At 48.5% G+C, this 12,077-nt stretch overlaps 1 protein-coding gene across 3 annotated transcripts in view; it reads left to right on the top strand.

The window, feature by feature from the left end:
• Positions 1-12,077, top strand: part of SLC24A3 (solute carrier family 24 member 3) — a 458,948-nt gene that overhangs the window by 269,075 nt on the left and 177,796 nt on the right. For all 3 annotated transcript variants that reach the window (XM_008517772.2, XM_008517773.2, XM_070589502.1), the window contains one exon: positions 10,611-10,687. In XM_008517772.2, coding sequence (XP_008515994.2) covers positions 10,611-10,687 — 77 coding nt within the window. The remainder of the gene's footprint in view (positions 1-10,610; positions 10,688-12,077) is intronic.

The following is a 12,077-nucleotide window of genomic DNA, read 5'->3' as shown; positions in this document are numbered from 1 at the left end:
AATATGTTTCTAGTTCTTCAAATTACATTTCAGTGCCTGCCAGGCCAAAAGTCTACGTAACTAATGATTAGGGTTCTTTAGTTGCAAAGAATGTCTGTTCTCTTCCAGAGAAAAGCTTGTGGGATGATTGTTTAAAATCCCCTGCCAATATGGACGTGAGAAAAAGAGCTCTGAAGAGGAAATCAAGGAGCTTCTCATGGGTATGTTGGATCAACTTCAGCACCATGAAAAAGGGCAAAGACAGTCTCCCAGCCTGCATCCAGGACCGAGGTGGTTCCACGCTGCTATTGACAATGCGTTATGCATCATTTCTCTATAAATGCACAGAAATAAGGCCATTGAGACTGTTGCCATTATTTGGGGGAAAATTCAGCTGAATATCCATGAGTCCTCTGCTGGAAAAAATAATCTTTGTTGAAATGGAGAGGCGCAAAATTGCAAAATTCCTAGCTCCCCTTGTCTAAATATAGGTTCACCAGAAGTAGATCCTGAGGCAGACTCAAGTACAAATTTATTTGGGAGATGGTCCCAGATAGAAGAGTCAGGAAATGAGACAGGGAAGGGAAGGCAGCCAGTCAAAATAGTGTTATAAAGCCAGTTGTCACTGTGGGCAACTAGAGCTTAATCCTGCCGAGAACTCTAGCAAACAGTGTAGAACAGGCCTTAGAGTTCTCTCTCTCTCAAGTGTGGGCGCTGAGGTGTTTATACATCCATCTTCCATCAGACTTTGATTGAGAGCGTCTCCTGGGCAAGAGAGCAGTATTAATTCTCCAGCATATCCAGCATGCAGTTGCTGGGCAGAGCACCCCCTCTCAGCTTTGGAGAAAGCCTTCAGGCCAAGAGATGCAAGTGCGGGTAGTTGCTTAGCACAAAAGTGGTAGGACCCCAGGAATGTGGACAGGGCAGTGATGTCTTGGGAAATAACTCTTGTCCATATTTCTCCCTTTCCATTATTTAGTAAAGTAAAGGGAGCTACCACTAGATAATACAGTCACGCGTCACACATTCTAAGAAATGCGTCATTAGGTGATTTCTTCGTTGTATGAACATCATAGAGTGTACTTCACAAACCTACATGGCATAGCCCGCTACACACCTACACTGTATGGTACTAACATTATTGGACCACTGTCACATATGCTGTCCATTGTTGAGTGAAGCGTCGATAAGAAGCGCATGACTGTACTTACCTAATTCTACATACTATATATTGTATAACATTATCTCAATTAATCCTCATAATAACCACATCAACTGGTATTATTTTTCTTATCCTGCTTTACATGGTAAGAAATTAAGACTGAAAGACGTTAGGGAATTTTCCCAAGGCTACAGAACTTGTGAGTGGTGAAGGCGGGCATGCTGTCCAGGTCTTGAGGCTCTTATAAAACCCTGGCTGCCTGCGGTAAGCAAATGTCAGTGCATAAACATTTGGCTGAAACAACTTTTCTCAGCAAGGTTGATTGGTAATATCTTCTTGATTGATAGTTTGATGAGCCCTGGTTCTTGGTTACTATGACGTGTGCTTACATCTTCCTTCAAAGAGATGCTGTTCGTGATCTTATTTCCATGCACACATCAATGTGTTTGAATCCAGAACTTTATTTTTTGAAGGGAATTTTTTTTTGTGCCTTTAAAAATCCAGTAAAAAAGTCAATTTGCCCTTTCTTGTACAGAGGAATCGACATGCTAAAAAGTCAGACCCCAAGTATGATCTCAGCTCCTCCACTAACATCTTTGTGAGCTTGGGCTGGTTATTTGCCTTCTTTGGGCCTTGGTTTACTTACCTGTAAATTGAGGATAATGCTTCCTATCGTGGAAGCAATGAAAAAGTCATAAATATATATTTACAGTACTTGATAAAGATTAGTTCCATCCTTAAATTCAGGATGCTTAAATTACTGGCATGATCTCAAAGAGAGTAGAGGGTGTCCTTGGCTCCAGCCTAATATTTCTTCCACTCAATTGTTAACTCTTTAAAGATCAGAACTGTGCATCCTTCATCTTTCTGTAACTAGGGTTGAGTATGGTATGCAATACTTGCTAAGGTCTGAATAAGTATGTATTTTTTGCAGTTTTGATTTGTTCATGGGGTTTCCAGTGTTATTGGCATGGTCCTTAGAACGAGACGCAAATAACAGCAGGCTGCAGTTCCCCGGGACACCCTGCGCCACCTCTGCTCATTGTCATACACTCTCCCCTTTGCACTCCTGTGGCTTGCTGAGCCTCACTGACTGTAAGAGGAGGGCACTGAAATGTCTCTGAAAGTTTTCCAGAGACTAAATATTTAGAAAGTTAGGTTGTAAATATATCTACTTTTACACAGATTCTTTTGTGGATAATTTGTTCAGGGGCCTTCAGTTATGACAAATGTGTTCATTTGATCAACAAACACTTGTTAAGTGCCTATCTTGTACCAGGCACTGAGGATACAGAGAGGAATAAATTTTCTCCAACTTTGACTGGCCTCCCTCAGTCTAGTGGAGAAGGCAGAAGAAACCAAAAATTGCTGTGAGGTGAGACCTCGTGTGTAAATGCTGTGGAGATGCTGAGGACCACATTAGCTCTTGCATTACTCGGGGTGGGCTTGGATATGCTGGGTAACAAACAGTCCCAAAATCTCAGTGGCTAAGAAGAAAAGAAATGTTCTTTTTCACTCCTGCTATATGTATAAAATATGTGGATCAGGGGATGGGATTCTAACATCAGTCACTCAGGGACCCAGGCTGATGGAAGATTCATCCTGACATATGGTTCCATGAATGTGTAAAGAAGAAAATGCAAGATGGTGAATCAGACACTGCTATTAAAGTTGTCCCGGAAGTGTGACACGTGTCCTCTTGCTCACACTTCACTAACAAAAGCAAGCTGCTTGGCCCCACCTAACCTTAAAGGGGACCTGGAGTATACTCCTTCCTGGTCTGCAGAACAAAGAGAAATGGGATATTTGTGAACAGCCCAAATGGCCACCCAAGTTGGGATCCGGTTGTTGGGAGTTTTACTGAACTGTCCCTCCCAATGTTATTTCTCAGCTAATAATTGTCTTGTATATATACAAAAACTATCTCCTGGGAGAAAGGCACTCTGAGTTCATTCACACTTGTATCCACTGGGTACTCGCTAGTCTCTTTCATGGATCCCAGCCTGGTGGGTGCTGGCCATGGAGAGAGAAATGATCAGGTTCCTGTCCTCAGGGAGCTCACAGTGTAGTTAAGTTGAAGGTACATGTGGGCAACCAATGACCATGGTTTGGTTGGAAAGTCATTTGTTGGGTCTCACACAGCACAACAGGGCCACAAAAAGAGAGTCTAGGAGGCTGAATATTACCACACCTGGCCGACAGGGTTTTCCCAACACTCAGGCCAAGGGAGGAAGGAGCAGCAGGCTTTACAGGGGGAGAACCAGGACAGACGAAAGTGGCTCACACAGAAGCGTGAAATCAACCTCACTGCAGGGGAGGAAATGGGCAGTGTCAGGACCCCAATTCTTGGGGCAATCCCCAAGAGCCCAGTCAATGAAGATGAGCTAGGTATTTTGTTATGAAAAGACCCCTGGGATGAACAGCCCAGGTTTCTTTCACTTAGGCAGAGCTGGGCTTTTTAGGATATGTTGATCTTTATCTTGGGCTGTTCCATTTGATCAATATGTGATTAGTATGTCTGAAGATGCCATGAATGTCCTTGCTGCATTTTTTTTTTTCAACAAAACAGAAAATACTCTCCACCCCTGTGAACCTCCATTTAGACTCATCAAACTCAGGCCTCAGGAAAGCAGCCCGGAGAGAGAAGCAGGGCTGCTGATTGCTGTTGCCTTGGTAAAGGGATCCACTCATCCAGGGCTCTGTGGTTTCTATGGGAACAGCACTGCCTGCCTTTGCTGGCCCCCGGGGCTGGTGAGATATGCTGAAAGGAAAATTGGGGGAGAGAAGGAGAGGAGCAGAAAGAGACTTTGAGGACTTTGAAGGTATTTGGGGAAACCCTCAGTCGGTTGTGTAGCTGTTCCCAGCGTGCTGTGTAGGCCATCTGGCCCCAACAGCCTGAGCACAGGAGCACTTAAGTAGAGGCGCATGCATTCATATGGTTCCCTTGGACTAAACACCATCCCTGAGAAACGTGCCAACACGAGGTGGGCAGAAATTGGCAACAGGTGGATTTCAACCCCAAGACCAGAAAAGAATGTTTCTTTGGCCCCCTGGTGGACCAGCATCCCATCCTTGTTATAGTTACGAAGAATAGTGATACATAGCCCAGGAAGCACCAGGGCGGGGAGGAGGGGTCGGGGAACAGTATTTCATATACACTGTCTGCACCCTTCCCAGCAACCCTGCAAGAAAGGCATCCTCACATCCATCTTACGGATGAAGGAACTGGGACTCTGAGAGGGGAAAGGATAACCCCTGAGTGGTGTAGGTGGGATTTGAACCAGGCCTGATTCTCCACTGTGGGCTCTTATGCAAAATCGAATCAAGGAAAATGTTAGGTCCCCAAATGTTAGGTTCTCTTTTCTTGGACAGCTGTGCCTCTTCTGAAAACACCACTTCCCAGGTGCGTTTGCAACACCAGGGTCTGTGTTGGCCAGGTGTGGAGTTTGCTCCATCTTGGGGAAGCGAGCTCAGCTGCTGCTGGCGGCTCTTGTCTTGAACTTCGGGCCATCTGGGCAAGGCTGACTTACTCCATCTCCAGTCAGCTTGCAGGGTCTGCTCCCTCAGAGTCCATCCTCTGACATTTAGTGGATCTGCTGTGTGCACCAACTGTGCTCTGTGCTTGGACTAGAGAGAGCCGTGAGGAGGAGCCTCAGGCCGTTTTTCAGATGGCTATTGGGCAAATTGAGGCCCCGAGAGATGAAAATACATGCCACCAGAGGCCACACTGGGAGCGCTGGGGTTGAGCCCCACATTTCCAGACACTCAATCGAGGATCCTTTCCTTGATGCCAGGCTGACCACTTCCTTGGGAAGATTAAACATAATAACACCAAACTGCTTTAGAACGAAGACAAAGCAGCACTTTGCAAAACAACAGAGTGTGTCTCGGCAGCTGTGTCATGGTGCATAAGTAGGGGCTGATGAGATCAACAATCAGCGTTAGAGGCCTCCTCCGGATGAAGCTGCTGCCGCAGTGGGTCTCCGGTGACAGGGCCCTTCCTGAGTCAAGTTCTCTGCGGCCAGGGTCATCTGATAATGTCCTTTGCAAATGAACCAAAGAAGCTTCTAGCCTGCTGGAATCAATGCTTAATATAAGAACATGTTACAGTGCAGCTAACTGTGGTGGAAATCTTAACATTTGGGCCCTACCATGCTTGATTCAGAATACAAGTCCAACAACAATTTATCCAGAATACACACACACACACACACACACACACACATACACATATATGTAGTATTCCTTGAAAGTTGTGCGTGAGTTTTTTGAAATCATTGTTTTAATTTCATCACCAACCTGATACATGTTTTCACAGAGTAGCTAGGATGAAAAAGTGGCCAGAGTGGGATCCATGTGAGGTGAAGTCTCCTGGGGAATACTCAACCTGGACATCCTTCCACCTTGCTATGAACCACCAAATAGGAATTCTGTTACTGTTCTTAAAGAAACTGATTTGAAAGCATTTAACTTACTCTCTTCCGCCTTTCCCACCACCACCCCCTATCACACCCACCCGTCATCTCGGCCACTGACCAGTCACATTCAGTTTGGTGAAGAAGTCCAATAGTGCCAGCTGCTCCATTCACAGACCCCTAGACCTGGTGGCTGCTGCGTGGGATTCGTCCCGTAGAGAATTTTCACCGATTTTCTCATGGCCAGTTGTGGCTTCTGACAGGAGAGTCACCTTTGACCAAGGGCTGGGAGTTTCTAGCTGGTGATGGATCAGACACCAGGCCATGAACAGCAGACCAAGATCGGGCTGATGCCCAGCCCCCCATTCCCCAGTGAGAGAGAAGAGAGAGAAGGTCCCTGAGCAGTGAGGAAGAAGGCGCCTGATAAAGAGTGTCTGTGGTCCCTCCCCTCACCCACGCCTGCTTGGCCAGGACTTCGGACAGCGCCTCAGCCCTTTCTGAGCCAGCGCCAGGTTCTGCGGGTCCTACCCCATCCAAGGGTGCAGCCTCCAGCACGATCTCCAAGAGCCCACCCAGGTCCCAGGATTGGCTGGGCGTTAAGACCTCTGCTGGGACAACTTCCCCCACCAAACCATGAAGCCCAGGGGATCCGTTTATTCATGGTCATTCCACTCATCCACCTGCGTTTCACTGAGTGCCAAGGGGACTTAAATTCAAAATGCGTGGATTCAAACATAAATGCTTCACTTACTGACAGCGTACCCTTGATCAAACCGCTACACTGCAGGCCTTGGGTTTCCCCATGGACAAAGTGGCAAAGAGGAGGGCGGACAGAGCCGGCCCAGGTGTGGGCACCATGCACACTCAGACTGGCAGGGTTGCTGCGCCATGGCCTTCACTCCCTTCACATGCTGCTCTCAGCCTCGCTTTTACTCAAAGCCACAATACTCCTCATGGAGGAAGCCCACAGGGCAGGAAGTGAAGAAGTGAGTGGCTTCCACATATGAGACAGAACGTGCCTCAATCCCCACCTCACTTTCCACCTCAACTCCTTCCTCACTGATGATAAGAGGTCCTCACGCGCGATTGTTTTGCATGGCACCTGTCACGGGGTAGACCACTGGCTTCAGTTTCCTGAGGGTGATGGCTATTATGATCAATACATTGACTTGGCATACCAGCCCCATCTCCAGCTCTGGAGGTGGGAGGGAAATAGGATGGTCACATTTAAATCCTGGACTGCTCAGTGTCGAAAAGCCCTGTGGAAGCTACACAGAGAAATGCAAAGAAAGAAACAGCCTACCTGTTTCTCTCTGGTGTGTGGTGGAAGAATTTGGATCAGATCAGATCAGATCCCTTCTTGGAGGAAGTCCTGAGAAGGAAGAGGTAATGGGGCAGATTAAGATTGCAAATAGATACCAGGAACTGGGATAACAGTGGTGAGGGGTGTCACCAGGCCTGGATTTGCTGGGTGTGTAGCCCTGCAATGTAGCTTTCTAGCTGTGGATCCTTGAACATGGATTCTAATCTGTCCATCCCTTGGGTTCCTCATCTACAAAATGGGAATAATAGCTTTCTGTGAGGATAAACGGGCATAGTGGGGTGTGAAGTGCAAGGCACAGTGCCTGTGGGAGCAGGTGTTCCATAAACGTGTGCCATTGTCATCTTTGCACAAGTTTGTTGTTGGCCGTTCTGCCTGTCAGAGCTTTCTCTCATCCCATTTCTGTCCATCACCAGCCAGCCCATCCCCAGGGCATTGAGAATTTGTACAAAACAAAGGGAACATCAGAAAGGGGAAGTGCAGAGATGTGGACAGTGGTTCCTGTATTTTCAGAATCAAAGAATGAGACACAATGTCTGTGCAAGTCCAGTGGACATGGGAGCTGGATGGTGCTGAGAAGTCTGGGGCTCTGGGTGTCTGAGAGGAGTGTGGGACAGGCTGCCCTGCAAGGGCCTTTCCTCTCCTTACCTTTGCCTCCTCCCCATCACAGAGGCTGTCAGTTTCCTGGCTTTGAAAAGTGGGCTGAAAGGAACATTTCTTATGGTTTCTGACCCCTACTGGACTTCTTGGGGAAGGTGGGGGGGGGGGGGGAAATGTAGGAGCCATGGGATGGTAATTTGAGCTAAAACTCATTTACTCAGAGTTCAAAGAGAAGTTCAAAGGAGAAAGTGTAAGCAGGCATCTTTTAAGAGCGTAGGACATCCTGTGTGCCGAGGGAGAACCCGAGGGGAAGAAGGATGGGCAGGAGATGGCTGGGGCTGCAGAGAAGGCAGGTGTCTCCAGGTGCAGCCCCTGTGGACTCTGTTGCCAGCAGGGAGGTTTCTGGGAGGAGGAGCTGGGGAGTTTCTCTTCGGGGAAGCTGGAGAGCTCCCTCTAGCTCTGCTGACTGAACCAGAGCACTACCAGCCAGAGGCGTCAGGCCTGGGGATGGAAGGTGCTAGAGACACATCAGTAGAGTGGCTGGAAGCCTTGCAGTGCCCAGGGCCTGACGGGTGAGCTTGCGGCTTGTTCTCTGGACCCTCATCCTCGCACAGTAATTTCCGTATAGTAGCTTCATTGGGTCCGCAAGGTGAAACCCTCCAGGCTCGCCCTCTTACTGATCAGGAGGACTCAGTGCAGCCTCAGCTTAGAAGGACTCTTGGGTGATCATGACATCCCTGTCTTTCCTTGTCTCCCCCATTTTTTCATCCCACAAATGATTGTATAAAACTAGCAAGTGTGGTGAGCTAGACACTTATGGGTCAACCATCCTGTCTATGCTAGATGCACGCTCTGGCCCCAACACCACGTGGCTCTGGCCAAGACCTATAGGACATCTTCATCCAGTGCTGCCCTGGAGCAGAGAGAGGAGCCTTTTCAAGGAGTAGCCAAAATCGTGTGTCTTGGGCAAACGTCCTGGCCAAGGAGCTGTAATCCTGAGGCGTGTCCTGTGCAGTTTCCCGGGGTCCCCAGGAGGACTGGGCCCCAGGTGTCCTGATCTGTCACCCACTCACTCGTTAATGCCACTGTCTTTGGCTCTTCTCCATCCTTTGTCTCATTGCCTCCCTCATTCACAGTGTGTCCAGGAGTCACCTCCCAAATAAAGTACGTACCCCCAAATCTTGCCTAAGGGTCTGCTTTTGAGGGAACCCAAAACAAGACAAGTGGCAAGCAGGTGTCATTGCATATATCCTCCGCATCAATTGGTGATGGTTTCCCTGAGTAGTCTCTGGAGATACACTTGGAGACCTCGTGGAGCTCTGAGGGAAAGACCTCCACGAGCTGGTGACGTCTGCCGAAGGTGGGGCTGAGGGCGTGGTATTATGTGTGCAGCTTCCTGCAGAGCCTGGTCTGATGCGTCCTTACATCCTCCAGAGAGGGGAGCAGTGGGCTTCTAGTGTAGGGACCACAGGAGGCCTCATGAGGGCCCTGGCCAGGAAGGTAGATTGGATTTATGAGCAGCAGAGAGAGGAGGCACAGTGGGGATGGGGCATATTCCAGACTGATGGTACAATTTGTGCAGAGAAACAAACAAACGAAGATGTAAAAAGAAAGGAAATGCAAGGTGTGTTCAGGGACTGGCGCATGATGCTGTCTGGTGAGAAGGTGAGAACACGTGCATCACCACGCACTGCTGAATGTCCAGTGGCCAGCGCTGTGCCCGGTACACAGGACTGCTTAGGTTGTCATTGTTTCGGTGAATGAACATGTGCAAAATATAGAAAATAGAGGGAAGAAAGGTCTAGTGGGAAACAACCAGGCCCAGCTTGGGACTACCAGTTTACAGACGGGCTTTCGTCTTGCAGCGTGGAAGGCTCAGAGCAGGGAGGGCGGGATGAGCAGCCCTGTGCAGATATGGTCAAATTCGAAACGGGAGTTGAGTGAAAGAGCAGGGAGGGAGTTGTAATGGGCACCAGGCCCAAGGCCCCAAGCCAGGCAGGCGAGTGGGAAAGGAAAGGAGGGGAAGAAGGGACAGGTTAGAGCAGGGGCCGTAACCCTGTGTGGGCCGTGGCCCCCTTGGTAATCCAGTGAGGCCTGCACACCTCTGCTCAGACAACATGTTTCAGTGCATGCAATAGAATATATAAGGTTACAAAAGGAAGCCGATCATGCTGAAATGAAGGTGTCAGAGTGCGGCCAGCCCTCCATGTCTGTGGATTCCACACCCTCAAATTCAACCATCGCTGTTGGGAAGGCCTACAGTGGCTGCCTCTGTACTGATCATGTATGGACTGTTTTTCTTGTCACAGTTCCCTAAACAATATAGTATAACAATATTTACTTAGCATTTACATTATATTAGGTATTATAAGTAATCAAGAGATGATTTAAAGTATGCGGGAGGATGTGCATAGGTTCTGTGCAAATACTACGCCGCTTTATATAAAGGACTTGAGGGGCTGGCCTGGTGGTGTAGTGGTTAAGTGCACATGCTCTGCTTTGGTGGCCTGAGTTTTGCAGGTTCAGATCCCAGGTGCAGATGCACAAACCACTCATCCAGCTGTGCTGTGGCGGCATCCCACGTGCAAAATAGAGGAAGATTGGCACAGGTGTTAACTCTGCAACAACCTTCCTCAAGCAAAACGAGGAAGATTGGCAACAGATGTTAGCTCAGGGCCAGTCTCCCTCACCAAAAAAAATAAAGAAAGGACTTGAGCATCCTTGGGTTTTATCCACAGGGGTCCTGGAACCCATTCTCCCATGGATACTGAGGGACCACTGTATTAGAAAATAAATTTGCATGATAGTAGTTCACATGTTTCTTCATCAACGCTTTAAGTAACAAGTGGCGATCTAACCCCGCCTAATGTTGAAGTGATGAGTGAGAGCTGCATGCACAGCAATACAGTGTGTCAGGAAAATACCTGCCGGTGCCTCCAACGCTACTGTGGTTTGTTGCCTATCTGAAGGAAACACTAAATTCCAGTTAGAGATGTGTGAACATAGAGATTTCATTTTTTCTCACCCAAGTTCGTGGACCCCATTTTAAAATGAGGATTGGCCACGGGGTCCCAGACCTCCAGCACTGCAAACGTCGTCTGTACTGAGCTGCTTTTCTCTCTCCGTTCTCTAGCCCTGCATGAATTCCCCGATGACATCTTCACCAATGAGGACAGAAGACAGGGGGCGGTGGTTCTGCACGTGCTCTGTGTAAGTACCCTCTCCTGGCTCTGCCTGGAGGGTCCAGAGGGACGGCCTGGCTGCAGTGGGGGCAGTGAGGTGCCTGCAGAGTCGTCTCCCTTCCTCCTATTCACACGCCTGCTGGGGGTTCCCTGAGCCCTGTGGGGGGTGATCTGCAAATGTACCCTCTTTAAAAGGCCACAGACTCATAATCTGGAAGGTGTGTGTGTATTCTTTCCTAGTCCACGCCCAAAGCGTGGGCCAAAGCCCAAATGAGTGTCGCCTTCTTGGGGAGCCCTTTCCTAATCAGCCTTTCTAAAATGCCACTGTCTTGCCCCTTACCTGGCTTTATTTATCTGCATACTACTGATGACTTCCTAACGTGCTATTATATAGTTATTTTCTTATTGTCCATCAACCTTACTCACATGTAAGCCCAAAATGACCAGGGACTTTGTTTTATGTATGGCTTAATCCCCAGACCTGTTCCTGGCACATGGTAGGGACAAAGTATTTGTTAAACTAGTGTATTAAATGTAATGGCAACTGGCACAGTGTCTGGCACATAGTAGGTGATCAATAAAAGTGTGTTCTGGCTGTTAATATCCACCACTGCCCTAGCACTTCCTCTGCAGACCCAGGGAATTGAATTGAAGGCCTTTGGTTTTCCTCATCCCTATTTGGAGAGTTTGGGGAGGGTGTGTGTGTGAAGATACATCTAAGGAGTGGCTGCAGAACCGGAAAGACCTGGGCCAAATTCTGGACCATGTACGTCACTGTGCTTTCCCATCTCTGTGGTATTCACTCTTCCCTGGAATGCTCTTAATTCCATTCTGGTTATTTATTGCTGTGAAACCAATTCTCCAAATTTAGTGACATACCCAATAACCATTTTATATTGCTCATGGGTTCTGTGGTTCTCATGGGTTTCAGTAGTTCAGAAAAGGCACAGAGGGAATGCTGTACCATAGGATCAAGGGCCTAGGGTGGCACGATTCAGATGGCTGGTGATGATGCCAATGGCTGGGGCTGAAGCCACTGGTGCTGCAGGACCCCCTCCAAGAGCCTTCTGCACTCCCATGTCTGGTGTCTGGGCTGGGACTGTTGACCACAGTACGTCTGTGTGACCTCTCCAGCATGGCTCCACATGGTCACCCGGGGCTCAGAGCGGGAGGGTTACGGTGAACAGAGAGGAAGCCCCACAGCCTTTGATGCCCTGGCCTCGGAAGTCTCACACGTTGTTTCCACCAGACTCTGTTGCGGTCACAAGCCCACCATGACTCACCGGAAGGGGACAGGGACCTTACTTTTCACTCCACACCTGGAGTAGGTCAGTAGGCACACCCTGGGCTCTGGAGTCAGACCAGATGTGGGTTTGGAGCCCAGTTCTGCTGTCTTTGCTTTGTGTGTGGTTTCTGAC

The sequence above is a fragment of the Equus przewalskii genome, chromosome 21 (genome assembly GCF_037783145.1).
Source record: "Equus przewalskii isolate Varuska chromosome 21, EquPr2, whole genome shotgun sequence".
NCBI lineage: Eukaryota > Metazoa > Chordata > Mammalia > Perissodactyla > Equidae > Equus > Equus przewalskii.
Note: the sequence above shows the minus strand (reverse complement) of the source record. Positions and strands in the feature narration are given on the sequence as shown.